This window comes from Zingiber officinale, chromosome 5A, assembly GCF_018446385.1.
Source record: "Zingiber officinale cultivar Zhangliang chromosome 5A, Zo_v1.1, whole genome shotgun sequence".
Taxonomy (NCBI): Eukaryota; Viridiplantae; Streptophyta; class Magnoliopsida; order Zingiberales; family Zingiberaceae; genus Zingiber; species Zingiber officinale.
Genome location: NC_055994.1, coordinates 33,611,096 through 33,628,748, shown reverse-complemented (window position 1 = coordinate 33,628,748; position 17,653 = coordinate 33,611,096). Strand labels below are relative to the sequence as shown.

The following is a 17,653-nucleotide window of genomic DNA, read 5'->3' as shown; positions in this document are numbered from 1 at the left end:
TAAGAACGATACCAAGTCATCAGACTGGCTATTCTCTTTGTCATTGAAATTAAAGAAAGAAAGGCAAAACTACAGGATAATCTCAAGAAACCATCAAGAACCATAAATATTTGAAGCGAGAAGAAGAGACAAGTTTCAGGAAAAAAAGAAGAAGAGGTTTTCACGAAAAGAGCATTTGCAATAGATGTCCTTCAAAACCAATTAAACGATCCATATATAGTAGGAGATAGAGCTAGCGTAAAATGATCCATATAGTCGACCACACCTAGGGATAAGGTTTGGTTGTTGTTGTAAGGTGTAAAAGTGCACCATACTAGCTTTAGTCTTGCATGTCATGCACGCTAAACTTTCCAAACCTACTTGTCGCGCCAACTCAAGACTAGATTAACCTAACCCGGCCCATTCATTTCTAAGCCGACGTGATATTAGGCATGGAATGCGGGCTGGCCACATCTCGCTCAGCCCATGCCCATTGCCACTTCTAGGGATTGGCACTTAAAACAATAATGACATTGAAGGTAATTTCTACCAATTAAAAGATTTATGCTAGTGGATTAATAAAAAAGTATGACAACAATCTCTACCCGTTATTTCAACAGAAATTTGTCATAATATTGGATGGATAAATGACTGCCTTCTACTACAAGTTGGCAAGCTAATGTTATGTTCACGTACGGAAGACATAGCATGTGGAAGAGTTTTTTTCAAAGTTGCCTCAACTACAGCTTGTTGAATGTTCTGTCTACCAATGTAGTTTAGAAGAATATTTTCTGGAACTTTCTTTCCCTGCCGAAAGCCAGGAACCTGTATGAATAAGGTTTTTTATCAGGAATTGCATGGCATCACAACATACTACTTCAATAATGAGTATTCAAGAAGAAAAGGTAGATAAAGGAATTAGAATCTAGTACTAGAGACAGAAGGTAGAAAAAGAGAAGAAGCTTCCAGTGACATTTAAAAGGCCATTTTTACTTAGCATGGTCTTCCCTCAACTTTAGTTCAGCATAGAAATGACTAAACCCCAGTACAAGCAATTCCAATCATGCTTTAAGTGGAAATAAGTAAATAACAGGTACTGGAAAACATAACTGTCAACAAACTTGGATCGGATGAAAAGATAAAAGGGGAGAACAATATTGAATTCCTTGACATTCCAAAGAAAGAAAGAAGAAATATAGATTAGTATATGTCAGAGCCCAGAGGGCTTAGTAAAAGTTAGGTAGCATATTCAAATTTTTCTGATTACTATAGAGTGATAATGATCAAAACAGAAAATGGAAAATAATTTAAGTACAAAATTATCCTACAGATGAATTCCTATTCATCCTGTAACAGTAATAGACCCCTTAAATGACTGCATACTGAAAATAATACCTTTGCCTTCTTAGAAAATTCATCTAAGACTTCTCCGTAACATTCTTGGCTTATTGCTGGAGGAACTTCTACGCTTAACCTAATCTGCAAATAAGATGAGCTATCAGGGAATTGACATAACCATACTTCCTGGACAAATTGATTCTCGTGAACTTGTAGGACTAACAATCGATTGAATGCACTCAGGCAAGGGGAAGAGAGATAGCAAGAAAGCTATAGCCTTGAAGCAAGATTGCCTCTTCATTTCAATTGCCAGACGAACAAACAAACATATTTCCAAATTATACAAGAAGATAGGTAGAAAGTAAGAAAATTATAGCCTTGAAGCAAGACTACCACTTCCACTTGACTATCAGATCAATTAGAAGTAAAAACGATTTAGAAGGTAGAAAAAGGAAAGGTACAGACAGTGGAGTGAGGACCTTTGGTCTCCGTCACAATGAGGTTGGCTGGCAACCTATCTTTCGTCTTCTGAGCAGCGGAGACACTAACTTGGGCACGGAAAGGCCCCGGGTTTCGCGAGGGAGGTGAGTGAAGGCGCGGGAGGGAAGAGGTGGCGAAAGACAAAGGTTTGGGGAGGGAGATGGGGATAGCAAAGGACAGATTGCAGGAGCGCGAGGAAGAGAGGATGGGCGGGGCGAAGATGCCAACTATCTCCATCTCCAGATGCTCCAGATCCTTCCACCGCCGCACCAGCTCCGGGATTTGAAGGTCGTCCTCTAGCATCAGGTTGTCCGGCAAAGCCAGCGCCTTCAATCTCAGGCATCTGCGCTAATAATCGATGAGCAAATTCGTCGAACAGGTAGTGAGCGATGAGGGCGACGAAACCAGAAGGAGGCGTAGACTCACTTGACAGAGGCATAGGCGAGGTCGTGGATGGAGACGGCAGAGGAAAGGGGGAAGGCGAGTTGGTCGACGACGCCGCGGGAGCAGTGGAGGGCGAAACGGAGGAAGGCGGAGAAGGAGAGGGGGGAGTGGAGGCATTAGCGGAGCGCAAAGGCGCGGGAGAAAGGGCTCCAGGGTGTGAAATCGAGGGAGCGGAAGTTGAGGCGGCGCCAGCAGCTAGGGTCGAGGGAGGCGCGGTACCAGGACTTGCAGACGAAGGGGACGGCGACGGCGACGGCGACGGTGAGATCTCCGAGGGCGAGGCGGCGGAAGGGGAAGAGGGAGATGAGGCTGAGGTTTAGGTTTAGGATGAGAGAAGGGGCACGATATTGGTTTAGGTTTGGAGGGAATTTTGTGAAGTGTTGTAAATTTTGGCCGGTGAAAAAATTAAATTAGTTTTTTTTGTTCATTAACACCGGGTTTTAAAAACCGCTGTTAAAACCGGTGTCTATTAACAAAAAAAAAGACGCTCATAGACACCAGCTAAAAAACCGATGTCTATGAGCGAAAATCTGCGCTCATAGACACCAGTTTTTGGAAAAATCGGTGTAAAATACTCAAAGACATCGGTTTTTGCTTAAAACCGTTGTTGTTCCACCGATGTCTATGAGGGTTTTTCTTGTAGTGCATGTTTATCTTGTCAGAAGCATTAGAATATTCCACATCATCCTACCCAACTGTTGAAGACTTCCATCGTTTCTTGCCCTTTTGATCAATGGGGTATGGATATAGTAGGCTCATTCCCCCTAACTACCGCTCAAAGAAGGTTTCTATTAGTAGATATAGATTATTTCTCAAAATGGGTGGAAGCTGAACCGTTAGCAAAAATTACTGAAAATGAAGTCATCAAATTCTTGTGGCAACACATTATTTGCAGATTTAGTATTCTGCATAAATTAGTCTCTGACAATGGAAGACAATTTCAGGGATGGAGAATTAGAGAGTGGTGTGCAGGATATGGTATCACCCAGGCATTCACCTCTGTAGCATATCCACAGAGTAATGGGTAAGCAGAAGTGACAAACAGAGAAATCATCTAAGGACTTAAGACTAAACTAGATCATGTTGATGGTAGTTGAGTAGATGAGTTACCCAGTGTGCTTTGGGCTTACCGCACTACTCCTCGAGAGGCCACGGGGATAACCCCATTTCAGCTAGTATATGGTAGAGAAGAAGTAGTCCCCATTGAGATGAGGATAGAATCTGATCGTAGATGACTCCATGATGATGATAATGACGATCAACGTCTTATGGAACTCGATCTTATTGAAGAAACTCGAGACAAGGAAGCAACTCGTCTCAAATCTTATCGACAACAAATAAGACAGAATTACAACAAAAGGGTTATCCCCTGATTCTTTCAAGTAGGGGATTTAGTGTGGAAGCGTGTCAAACATGTGGGTGATGTTACTAAATTGACACCCCAATGGGGAGGACCATACAAAGTTATACAGAAACTTGCTTCCGGCTCTTATTATCTCCAAGACTCAGAAAGAAGGAATCTTGAGAGACCTTAGAGTGTGAACCACTTACAACCATACAGAGCCTAACAAGTACGCCTATAGTTTGTCCTTATATTTCATTTAATTTTTAGATATAATGAAAAAATGTAGGCATCCATTCTTCAATCAATACATACATTTATTAGAATAAATCAAACAATTTTTCTTCAGAGCATGTTTCCTCCGCTCAGATCTATCCAAGGGTGCTTCCTCCGTTCGATAACAGTCGATCGGGGACCTCAAGGAGTGACCGGGTTGGCTTCCTGGAGGTGAACCGGAGACTTTAAGCCTCTAAATCACCGAGCATGTTTCTTCCACTCAGATCTATCTGAGCATGCTTCCTCCACTCGATAACAGTCGATCGTGGACCTCAAGAAGTGACCAGACTGGCTTCTTGGAGGGGAATCAGAGACTTTAAACCTCTAAATCACCGAGCGTGTTTCCTCCGCTCAGATCTATCTGAGCGTGCTTCCTCCGCTCGATAACAGTTGATTGGGGACCTCAAGGAGTGACTGGGCTGGCTTCCTGGAGGGGAACCGGAGACTTTAAACCTCTAAATCACTGAGCGTGTTTCCTCCGCTCAGATCTATCCGAGCGTGCTTCCTCCGCTCGATAGTAGTCGACCGGGAACTTTAAGGAGTAACTGGGCTGGCTTTCTTGAGAATAATCGGAGACTTTAAACCTTCATAAGTCAAGCAAGTTTTTCTTCGCTCGACACCAGTATAAATTCGCTCAGGATTACATGCCCGACCGAGATATAACAATACTTAGGTTTTCTGATATCAATATAAATTCGCTCGGGATTACACGCCCGACCGAGATATATCCATACTTTGGTTTTCTACTATCTATATAAATTCGCTCGGGATTACACGTCCGACCGAGATACAACAGTACTTTAATCTTCTGATATCAATATAAATTCGCTCGGGATTACACGTCCGACCGAGATATAGCCATACTTTGGTTTTCTAGTATCAATATAAATTCGCTCGGGATTACACGCCCGACCGAGATACAGCAGTACTTTGGTTTTCTGGTATCAATATAAATTCACTTGGGATTACACGCCCGACCGAGATACAACAGTACTTTAGTTTTGTAAATCCGCTAGGGGTCACATACTCGATCGAGAATAGATCAGGAGCACAAGCCTGACCAGAATATACCTATGTATTAAGTTTCAAATACCATCTTCAGTTGGAAGTATATGCTCGACCAAGATTTATCCACTCTTCGACCTTCATATGTTGAAGCAAATTCACTCGGGTGCATAGAAATAAGGGCAATCTTGAGGACAAGTTGGTATGTCGTAAGTCTCAGTTAATTATTCATGATCTAGAAACATGCCACATGCACTCAACTACTTTACAAATTCTCCTTTTCATGGTTGGGTTAACATATATTCATTCTGAAAATTGATTCATAAGCATGGTTAGAGTAGTAAAGTAATCTTCATAAATATGGCCTCAAAAGGAATTTAACACATATAGTTTTACTGGCGCACCAAAGTCCTACTTGAAACTACTGACAAGTTCTTTAGGTAGTTCCTTGTTAAGCCGCCAACGATCTATAAATCGGGAAGGAGGTTCCTGAGATAAGAATCCTCCTTCTCACAATTATGTTAGGACCCCATCGACTGAATGATTTAAGGCCCCTACCATGCGTCCGATGAACTCCTTTGTGAATTCAAGGGAAGTCAGGTATTCTCGATGATGAACTTCCCATCTTTCCGCTTTACCCGCCTTATAAGTCTGTAATTCCAACTCAAGGTGTTCTGCTCTCTCCTAGAGACTGGCCTTTTCAGTTTTGAGACGCTCTGATTCCTTAGTGAAGAAATCTATTTTTGAATCTTGAGCTTTCAATCTCTCTTGTAGCTATAGTAATTCAAAATTTTGAGAAGCTAACTCTTGAGCTGAATCTAGAGACCTAGAGACGGTAGTTTGAAACTGTTCTAGAATAGAGGATCTAAGAATAGCGTCTGAAATGACCTTATTCTTCTGGGCCACTTCAACGCTCAGCTGAGAAGATAAGCTCTGCACTTGTAAATCCAAGGCCTTTTTCTCTTCCTCTTTGATCCCTAACATCTGGCAATGATGCTGCAAATCTTTCTCCAAAAGGGCCACCATATTGGCTTGAGAACTTACCTTCTCTTGAAGTTGAGTGACCTCATTACTCAGAGTAGGGGAAGCTGACTTTAGACTCCTCAATTGATTCCTCAATTCTTTGTTCTCCCTCTCTAGGTTAGCGGCCAAGTTGCCCAAATAGAAGCATGAAGCGAAAAACTAGATGAACATGATAACATGATTAAAGACTGTATGCATAAACTGGAAAGATACATATAAAATACTTACAGAGGAGGCGTGGCGATTGTAAATGTCAGCCTAATCAAAAACGTTCTTGCCCCTCAGAGAGTTCTGGCCTTGTACCTAAGACTCGGCCATGGAGTCCTTCAGCTGAAGGATACCAACCAAAGAAGGAATAGGGTCGTTCCTCAACAACGAAGGAAGACCTTGGGTCAGCTTAAAAATCACTCGAGGAGGGGTCGGAGCTTTAGGACTCGGGGAAGGAGAAGGCAGCGACCCTTGGATGGGAGGAGAAGGCAACGAACTGGAGCGAGGTGGGTTAGGATCAATGCTAGAATCAGAGGAGGTCTTGTTGCACTAATGGGAATGGAGGGAAGCAAAATGGAGGATGTAGAATTTATAGCTGGCCTAATAGCAACATTTTGGGTGGCCGAAATGGAGGACCTCTTATTGGGGGTTCTTCTAGCCCTCACTGTAATGGGAGTAGGAGAGGAAATCTAGGAAGGCGGAGGAGATAGCAACGTGCCCGTAGTTATCTCGGGAACAGGAGTAATTGGAAGAATAGGAGGAATCAATAACCCTGGTCGCATCATGTTAAGAGCAATGTTGGGATGGATGTGAGTATAAGACATAATTTCCTTACCCCTCTCACGAGACATCTCAGCAGGGACTATGGGAATTTGCTTCGATTCATAGATAACGATCGGAGCCAAGCTATTCTTTGAAACAAGTGTAACCGCCTGTCAAACAATGAAGAGGCTCTCTTCCTCAAAAGATTCGGGCTCCTCAGCAGGGACCTCCTGAGGAGGGAGCAGACTGAGGGATGAAGTGATCAAATTGAGATGACGATTCTCTAATAGCCTATCCCCTAGCCTAGCCAAAATTGGCTTTGTCAACCCTGAATTCTTATACATCAGAGCAGGGAAAATGACATCAATTGAAAAAGACAAAAACCATATGTTTTTTAGTGAAAACAAGCCAAAGATATAAAGGGATACAACATAAAATAGGCAATTCACCAAAAGGAGCCTCCAATTCTGTGTCTATAGAGCTTATCCCGAAGATAAAAAGTAAGGCTTCAACAGTTAGTGCAGGCAAGTAAAATTTAGCCCCTTTCAACTTCGACATGGATTCATAAAATGTCAAGTCAGTAGTGCCATTTGAGGAATTTGGAAGAGAAGGAAGAGTCCTTTGCCAAGTGATGGGATAAGGAGGAGGAGAAGGTAGACGCAAGAAGAAGAACTTCTGCCTCCATTTCATCTGTGCTGGAATTTTGTTAAATAAGATAGGCTTAGGATGACTCTGAAATTTGAAAAGACTATCTTCTACTTGACGAATGACAAAGAATTGATGGAACAAACGGGGGGAAGGAGGAAAGTCAAGTAGTTGAGAAACAACGATAAAACCAGATAATATGGAGAAGTATTGAGGAATAAGTTGGTTTAAGGGCACATTGAAGTATTGACTTACAACAACGAAAAAAGGATGAAGAGGGAGGCGAAAATCGGAAATCACCTATTCCCAAAAGATAACAACGCTCCCTGCCGGAGGGAGATGAGGGCGGTCTGCCGGAGAAGGAAGGACCAAATAAGAAGGGAACCCAAAGTTCAAACCCATTGCATAGACTTCCGAATCAATGGAACTAGAAGAACAGTCAACGAACCACTCAGGCGGGGAAGAAGAAGAAGAGGCCATTGTGAGCAGAAAATCGAGGAAGGAAGCAGAATCTTAATGGAATAGAGAAGGAAAAAACATAGCGAAGGAGGAAGACGAAAGGATGAACCCCTTTTTGTTCGTTTCTAAAACCCTCGACACTACTACCGAGAGGGACGTAAATATTAAAGCGATAAATGGGTAAACAAACAGCAAGCCAATCAGCGGTTGAGTAAAATATTGGGTATTCAAGAAGGGATACACCTGGATAATCATGACGAATACATTCCCCAAGTACAAAGTTCAAACTTGTTAGATCCCGAGGCAAGCTATGATTAATCTTTAAATCCCGGCAAAATTATGGCCCTAGGATGTATGACATGAAAAATAAAGCAGGTGAAGGCTTTTGCCCGGTCATCCCATGACGAGCAGAAAAGGTGGGCGCCTCATTCACCTGGGCCGCCCAGGTTAACAAGCTCACCCTGTTACTTTACACCAAGCAAAAAGTAAATAACCTCAAACAGCTCTACCCATCCTTCATACATAGAAAATGCTCAAAAGGGAATATAACTCATTCTTCACAACATGTTTAGAAAGGAGAAAGACACATACGCATACGTATAGGCTAAAGTCATATAGTCATGAAGGATGAGATTAAGCTATCAAGTTAGGTCAGGCGGGAGGTTAATTTACACATATATGGGCACACAACCACTCAATTAGTTTTTTGTAAAGATATACACAAAGAGAGTAAAAAGGCGCCCAAAAATTATGGCCGATTGGGCCATGTCAAGTTCAAAATAATAGTCATACAAAACTCATCAGTTGAGAGAAAGTTGGTGAAACATTAAGGCTACAACATAGTAGCGGCTACAATAGTTGGGGAAAGAAATCCGGGGGACAATTCTTCACTATTCTCCTTGTGTCAGGAAAGTTAAAGGGAGGATCAACTACCAATAACTTCAGTTCTTTCAGTTTCTCCACTCCTTCCTTTGTCATGAATTTGATAAAATTTATGAAGAAGTTGGTGATCGGAGTGATGAAATCAGAGGATTGAAGATAGGCCTTTTTGCGCTCCTCAAAACGGGTGTCTTCATTGGCCTTGTAGTTCGCTAGTTCTTCTTGAACAGTCTTAATAGCAGTTTTTTTGAGGTTCAGAGCAGATAATTGACTGGCCAATTCTGTAGCATGTGCATCCTTCATTGATTGCAATTGGGAAGACAGGCGAGCAATCTCCGATGTCTGCTCTTCTAATTTGGAGGATAAATCAATACCCCGAGCATTGGCTGATTGAAACTGGGATTGGATACTTTCCATGTCAGCTTTGTATTTTTGTGACTGCTCGATCTCCGTCTTGAGCAACTGAATAGTTTTTTTCAATTGGGAGGACAAACCCTTTAGCTTCTTGTCCACCTGATCGGGAGATAACTCAGAAACCCATTTTTTCAGAGCTTCATTCTCTTGGATTAGAGTGTGCATCAGATGGGACAGACTCAAATTATATATCCAGCGCTGCACAATACAGAGCATTAAGGAGATGTGTAATGAAAATAAGATTGTGAAGGGAAATAGAAGCACCTTTGTCTCCTCTAGGGAAAAATTATCATCCACTTCAGAACGGCCGAGGCTTTCGATTATGTAGCGTGCCTCCTCCCTAGCTATAGTAAAAGACCCCAAGAGTATGGGTTGAGTATCGGTAATAGAGGAAGTAGAAGACAAAGAAGTTTGAAGTGAAGGAGGACAGTAGATAATGTAAAGCACGTTGTGAGGGGGCAAATGCATATGTTCAGGAAAGGTCATAAAGAAGGGGGGGGGGTGAAGAACTGCCACTAGGAATATGTGGAGTGGTAGATGTAGAGGGAGCAAGGGAAGGATAAAGAGCCGAGAGAGGAAGATCAGGAGAAGAAGGAACAACGTCTGAAGGAGGAAAATCTCCATAAGCAGATTTCTTCTTCGGGGTTGGAACAAGAGTCAGTTTACGTTTTTTCTTAGCAGGGGTCGCCTCAAGGGATTGCTCCACAGCTGGTAGAGATAGGTTCATTAACGGAAGGAGGATTGACGGAAGCTCCTTCCAAGGCCACATCTTGAGAACCAGAAACACCTTCTATACCAATAGGGGCCGTCGACGAAGAAGGCTGGCCTAAGGCAGCGAGAAGTTCTCGCTCCTTAGCGGCGATCAATTCCTTTGATAGGCACAATTGATCATCGATTGCAGCAGTATACAAAGAGTCCACTACAGAAAACAAAAAGTGTCTTAGTTAGTAAAAAAGGGATTGGGATGGATGAATAAGGACTTACCAAGGGAACCGTGAAGCTCTACCCTGACAGGACTTAACTCGAAGAGATAGAGGAGGTCGTCACGAATCCACTTATGAATGAATAAGCGAAAGCCCGAAAGCTTCTGGGAGTAAGCAACAAAGGAAGTGTGTCTATGCAATTCCTTCACGTCAGGAAGAGCGGGTAGAGAAGATTTCCAGGAAGAAGACCAAGGGATAGGTCTGGGAAGTTCCATAAAGAAGAAATGGAATTTTCACCCCTTAATGGAAGAAGGCATCTCCTCAAAGAAGGTCATTTTAGGCCTTGATTGGAACAAGAAGACACCAAGATCCAATTTCTTAGGATACAAAAATAGGAAGAAATTTTGAGGGGTTGGAGGGATGTCGTGAATATGAAAAAGCATGTACAAACCACAGAGATAACGAAAAGCATTGGGGGCGAATTGCTATAAAGGAATGTCAAAATACTGACTAACTTCTATCAAAAAAGGGGGAATAGGAAAACACAAGCCTACCACCAGTTGATCTTTGAAGAAGGTGACACAATTCTTAGGAGGAAGATGAGGGCGAGCGGTAGCATTAGGAATGACAATGCGATAGGTCTTGGGAATATCATATAACGAACAAAGAGTAGACCTATCCGATTTGCGAAAGACAGAACAAGTTTGAGCATACCAAGCCGAAAAGGACTCTTCAGCCATAGAGCAATGCAAGAATGCAAGAAAAATAACTTACTGAGGTCCGAAGAAGGAGGAACAACGCAAAGGAATAGGAAAGGGAGGGAGACTAGTTGAGAATATGAAAAATCCAGACATCAGTATCAGCAAAAATCGTAGGGAAGAAGATGAAGAAGTGAAGGGTTTAGGGTTTTTTGAAAGTATTAAAGGATAAGAACTATCATTGGATGTAAAAAGTATTCATCAAAGGAGCCGTGGATGTCGCACAGAAAAGACGCGACAAGACGTTCCTGCAAGAACGCGCGGCTTATTACGTCAAGAAAGAGAAATCAGACGACACGTGTCAGGAAACCTCGATTAAGCATTTATAGTAGACATAGCCGGCCGAATCATACTCATATCAGTGCCATCGTGTCACACATTACTGATATTCTCTTACCATTGAAGGGTCAATCAGCGAGCAGAGGATATCAAAAAGGTGTCTAATTTCCTAGGTGTAATAAATAAAGGAGATTACTATTAAGTTATTGTTGGTTGCTACTCGGAATATCATACTGGTTCCCCTATACAAAAATTTTGTACAAGTCCTGAACCATTCCTAACAACCTATTGTGTTCTTTAGAAATTAAATTTGGAATCACAAACAGAACTTAATATTATTGATTCCAAATTCAACTTATCTATTCTTAGAGGTTTAGACTTGGATTGCAAATGATGCTTAACATTATTAATCCAAATCCACCTATGTTACAAATTTGATTAAATATTTATTTCAGAGATCGACTTCCAGGTTAAACATGGCAAGGCACTAGACCTTCTTGGTTATGGGAGCATCCACCACTTCCTAGACAAAGCCTTTCAATGAAATTCAATATTTAATCTCCTTATAGTAACCCTAGGTTTAACCATTAAGAACAATCGAATCACAAGATCAAAAAAATAAGAAAAAAACACAAACTCGAATCATAAATTCGAAACCTAGAAACGTTAGCCTCTTGTGTTTAGTATTTCAAGATCTAAACAAAATGATGAACTAGTTATGATGCGGAAACTAATAACTAGTTATACCTTTTGCAGCTTATAGATCGCACGATCTTCTATCGTATTCCTCTTCTTATCTCGGGCGTCATGTGGGCGACGATCTACCGAGACGAGAATCCACCCAAGCTTCCTTCTTCTCCAAGCAAGTTTCGGCCACCACCAATCTTCAAGAGATGAAGAACTTTCGGCCACCTACCAAGCTCCAAGGGATGCTAAGAAACAAAGCCTCCTTTCTCTACTTCTTCTCCAAGCAAAGTCCGGCCACCAACAAGCTCCTTGAGAGTTGATGCCGCCGGCCACCAAAGAAGAAGAAAACGAGGAGAGGAAGAAGATGAGGGCCGACCACCACAAGGAAGAAAAGAGAGGAATACTTGATGATGTATTGTTATGAGGTGAGGCACCTCTACCCTCTCTTTTATATTCCTTGTCTTGGAAAATAAGGAAAGTTTAATAATTAAAATTTCCTTATATTCCTTGCCAATGTTTAAGAAGGAAAATTTAATTAAAAATTTCCTTTTCAACCCTTAATGGCCGACCACCTCATTGTCCTCCAAGCAAGGAAAGTTTTAAATACAAAATTAAAACTTCCTAATTTGTTTTCAGAAATTTTAAAATAAAAATTTCTCTTTAAAATTTCCCTTCATGGTTGGTTATAAAAGGAAACTTTTATAAATTAAAATCTCTCTATTAAAACATGTGGATGATTTCAATAAGGAAAGTTTTATCCAAAATTAAAATCTTCCTTTCAATCTACAAATAAGGAAAGATATCAAACCTTTTCCTTAATCCTTTGTAGAAAGCTAAGGAAAGATTTAATTTTAAAACTCTCTTTTAAAATCATGAAGATGGTTACAAAAAAGGAAATTTTTATCAAACATTAAAATCTTCCTTTTAACTACAAATAAGGAAAGATATCAAACCTTTCTCTTAATCTTTTGTAGAAAACTATAAAAGGAAAGATTTAAATTTTAAACTCTCTTTTAAAACTATGGCGTCCACATAAGGAAAGATTTTAAAAATAAAATCCTTTTAATTTTATTGTGGCCAGCCACCTAAGCTTGGGTTCAAGCTAGGTCGGCCACACTTCAACCCATCCAAGCCATGTCTTGGCTTGCCCTTGCATAGACTCCAAGCTTGGCTTGGTCGGCCACCTAAGGATGGGTAAGAAGGTTGATATAGGTGGGTATAAGACTTTATAAATAAGAGGCTACGATAGGGACCGAGAGGAGGAATTGGTTTTGGTCTCTCGATGAACTTGAGCTTCCCGTGTTCGCCCCGAATACCCAACTCGAGTTCATCAATAATATCTTATTCCACTAAAGAGTTATTATTGAACTACCGCACCAATCCCATATTACTATATGGGCTCCTTCTTATCATAGTGTTAGTCTCCCTGTGTTTAAGATATAGAATGTCCACTAATTAAATGAGTTACTGACAACTCACTTAATTAATATCTAGCTCCAAGAGTAGTACCACTCAACCTTATCATCATGTCGGACTAAGTCCACCTGCAGGGTTTAAATGACAATCCTTATGAGCTCCTCTTGGGGACATCATCAACCTAGATTACTAGGACATAGTTTCCTTCTATAATCAACAACACACACTATAAATAATATCATTTCCCAACTTATCGGACCTATTGATTTATCTAACTAAATCTCAGCCTTTGATAAGTCAAAGAAATAAATACTAGATATATATGCTTGTTATTATATCAGGATTAAGAGCACACACTTCCATAATAATAAAGGTCTTGTTATTTTATGCAGTCAGTACAAAAAGAACTTACTTTAAATGGTCCTGCTCAATATACTCAGAGTGTACTAGTGTAATTTTATAGTCAAGATAAACTAATACCAAACTATACTACGACTATTCCAATGATTTGTTCCTATCCATCTTAGTCGTGAGCAACTGTTTATAATTTATAAGAAATTGATAACATGATCTTCTGTGTGTGACACCACACACCATGTTATCTACAATATAAACTAATTGAACAACTACACTTAGCATATAAATGTAGACATTTGACCAATGTGATTCTCTATTTCAAAATAAATGTTTACAAAAAGCTAGACTTTTAGTATACACTCTAACAGTTATAATATGAAAAAGGACTAAAATACTTGAATAATTCTTAAGCTCGCCTAATTTCTTAGACAGGATAGATATTAAAGGATCATTTAGTTACATACAAGAAATCACCCCTTTCCTCATTTTACGTATAACCAAACACATTACATTGCACGTACATCTCAAACATCAAGCTTTAACATTATCAACAGTAGTTTTACAAACATAGTTATGGGGTCGCCATAAGTATATCAACCCCACTCGAGCTGTTCATGATCAAGCAGGGGGAGGGGGAATATTTTGCCCGGTACTGACCATTTATAGAGGTCATAGTAAAGGATGATGAGGAGGAGAATGACAACTTGGATACATAGGAGAAAATTGTCCCATTCTCCAGACAATTTGGGCAACTTGCCCCCTCAAACAAGTGACTGAAGGGTCCACCCTCAGTCTAAGTTGATCCAACTCAGCTTGTAGAATATCCACCTTAGCTTGCAGCCGATCTAACTCTTGTTGTTGCTGCGATATTAGCAGATTGTCTGCATGGATCTTCCTGGTCAGCGCAACTATCTCTTAAGCATGACGAGCATTCAAATCATTTAACTCTTTAGTCTTGCGTTCTAGATCCCGATGAACTTTATCCCTTGAAGAAGTCTCGAAATGAACTTGAGATGGGGATGCCGACGATAGCATCTCCGACCCCCTGTGCGGAGAGCGATACAGGTCTAGAGCTTATGCTGCCTCAACCAAAGTTTTTCTTCTTTCTCGCAGCAACTGATCCCAGAAGGAAGGATATGAGGACATGAGTTTCTACAAGCCTATAGAAGACTAAGAGGAATAAAGATGGGTGTGGAAGGAAGCAAGATCACAACTCTATTTAACATGCCAAAAGGGGTCACGGGATCATTGTAAAAGAAGTCACGGGATCACTGTAAAAGAAGTCATGGGATCATTGTAAAAGATATCACAAGATCGGTGAAAAAGTTACAGCAAAGCTACCATAGAAGGTAGTAGGAGGTCAGAAATAAATTTAGGTCTACTCAGTCGGCTACACCTCATTCGACTAGACTTGAAGGGGAGGCTAGTGATATGGGTTGTCATAAGAGGATCCCTTTTTGAGAGGAGAAGGGGAGAAGGAGAAACGAGGATGAGGAAGGAGGGAAAGGAGGAGAGGAGAGGCCGTCCGGAAAAGGTTAGACCCTGCAAAGGTGGGTCGCTCCATGCATGGCAAACAGGGATAGGTCGGGTGTGATAGACCGATCGAGCATGATAGACCGACCGAGCATGTAATACCGACCGATCAAGTAGGACCGACTGAGCGTGTAGGATAGGCTGAAAAAACCAGCCAAGTAGGTCCGGTTGGACGGATATAATGGATCGATCCGATGTAAAGAAAGTAAAACCTTGGGTGGTCCGGGACATAGCAGGGTCGCTCAAGTACATGCGTTTGGTAAGCAAAGACCGATCGAGCATGGGTACTCGACCGGATACACATGACCGACCCAACATAGAGAGTCGGCCGAATGTAAAAGTTCTTGACCTTGTACACAATAGATAAAGATCGAACGAACATAATATACTGATCAAGCCAATGAGCCTGGCGGGTAAAGGCTGACCGGGTTCTATAGATCAGGCGAACACAGATGCATTTGGTCTCATGTAACCCTTGACCTACAGCTGATTGAAAGAAGGGTTATCAGATAAAGTTGTCTCTACAGACTCAACTGGATGATTTTAGTCAATGATGTAGGGTCAGACGTGCTCAAAAGACCGGCCGAGCATATGAGTTCGGTAAGAAAAGACTGGTCGAGTATAAGAGACCGATTTAAGGTAGAAGCACTTAACATTAAGCTATCTTGAAGGCCTATATACACCCGACTGATTAGTCTCGGTCGATAAGGTAGGGTCGACCGAATAGACCGGCCGAATGTAGAGGCATTTAACGGCATACGATCGAACAAAGGAAGAGTTAAAGGGTAAAGGCGTCTTCATACGTTCGACCGATCAATCTCGGTCGACAGGATATAACTGCCCAACTTTAATAGACAAGTCGAGTATGAGAAGTAGATCGAGCATAAAGGTCTTCAACCTTATATAGTTCTTGGCATATTTATAATGAAGTCTGAGTCGGGTATAGAACTAAAACTATTATGGACAGAATATATTCCACATACATGCCAAATAAGCTCATATGACTAACCAGGCATATGTAACAGGTGAATCATAATCGGTGAACCATAACAAAATACAATCATATGGCAATTTAATCAATTTGGCGGTAAATATCTTCTAGAATCCTCCGCAGGTATGCTAAACGACAAAGAAGATACATCTGGGGTAAGAAAAAGATTCCTTAAACTATTATTACTGCAGTTCTGGCTTACATCATCTCTTAACAAACTTTAACAAACCGGGGTCCACCTCATGATTGTGGAGGTTAGATGAGGTGGAATAAAAAGGGGAATCCTCTCCACTGGCTAGGTACGTAAACATACGCATTGCATCCAAATCAAACCCTAATTTTCATATAGTTTCTTCCTCTTCTTCTTCTTCTTCTTCTCGCCGAAGACTAACTTGAGCGTCAGAGGGCCTAGCCAGGGATTCCCACCCCAGTCTTAGGTCACTAACACTTTATCAGTTAGTCTAATTGTATGCAAGAGGACGAGATCACTTCATCCACTGGATTGCAGAAGTTCCATTGATCCCCGAATCCATCTCATCAGAGTTCCATTTGGTGAGGTATCATTCATAAGATCCACTTTGGTTTTCTCGGATCGATCGTCTAGTTTTCAGGTATCAGTGAGGTCCGCTGTGGTTTTCTCGGATCCTCTCTTGCTCATCAGTGTCAGAATCTGCTGTCATTATTCATAGCCACCCAGTACTCCATCTTGCAAGCTCTTAGACAGGATCAACATGTATTTAAAAAAAAATATTTATTTTAAATTCTTTTAAAGCAAGTGCACAATGGAAAAAGCTAAGCGAGAATAAGCAAAAAAAAAAACATACAGATATTTACTTAGTTCAGAGTCTTCAACTTGAGTTAAAGTAATCGAATACAAAAAAATGAAGTGTAATAAACCTACACTTCCTTATGCAATACTCGAATTAAATAAAATTCGTTACCCAATACAAAGAAGGAGAATTTGATTGAACTCATGTGTTGATGTTGATCTGTCTATAATAGTTAGGCGTAGCAGCATCCCAACACAGCAGAAAGATTAAGGAAGCTTATCTAGAAGTTATACTTGAAGTGCTAGTCGAGATTGCCTTATATAGGTCATTAGAGGCGCCTCTAATGACCAGAGGCGTCTCCAATGGTGCTGATCTAATTCACATTTGTCCCGACCTCTATTCACTTGAAAGCGCCTCCAATAGCTCCGAGGCACCTCCAATGACCGAAACTTCATTTATGAAGCTTATCTACAGGAGGGTGCCACCATCCGATCCAGGGCACCTCCATTGCCTTATCAGAGGTGCCTCCAATCAGCTCTGAGGCATCTTGAGCACTATTCATCTAAGACTAACTTTTTGCAATTAACTCATGCAAAAATAAGTTAGTCCAATAACAAAAAAACCTACAAAATAGAGTTAGCATATTAAATAAAATAAGATTATGAGTTAGATCCTGTCTTACCAAGACCAGGATCTAGTTTTGGTCTCAACCTAAATTTTCAAAATGGATATAAGTTGGACCAATGCCTACAATCCCACTAGAGCTCATCCTCACTAGATCTCTCTCCTCCATTGCTTACCTCCATTTACCATTTGTATACTTACTTGACTTTAATCTTTTGACCCACCATATCTTCCTACTAGATGCCCTATCTTGACTTCAGTCAGTTGTCAGGTCTTGTAGA

The 17,653-nt window shown here is 41.0% G+C and overlaps 1 protein-coding gene across 1 annotated transcript; it reads right to left on the bottom strand.

The window, feature by feature from the left end:
• Positions 1-606: 606 nt before the first annotated feature.
• LOC121979519 (trigger factor-like protein TIG, Chloroplastic) lies at positions 607-1,623 on the bottom strand. Its single transcript, XM_042531511.1, has 3 exons — positions 1,541-1,623; positions 1,375-1,458; positions 607-804 (listed from the first exon to the last, which is right to left on the bottom strand). Exons 1-3 carry the CDS (start codon positions 1,616-1,618, stop codon positions 607-609), a joined length of 360 nt encoding a protein of 119 aa, XP_042387445.1. The 5' UTR covers positions 1,619-1,623.
• Between the last annotated feature and the right edge of the window lie 16,030 nt (positions 1,624-17,653).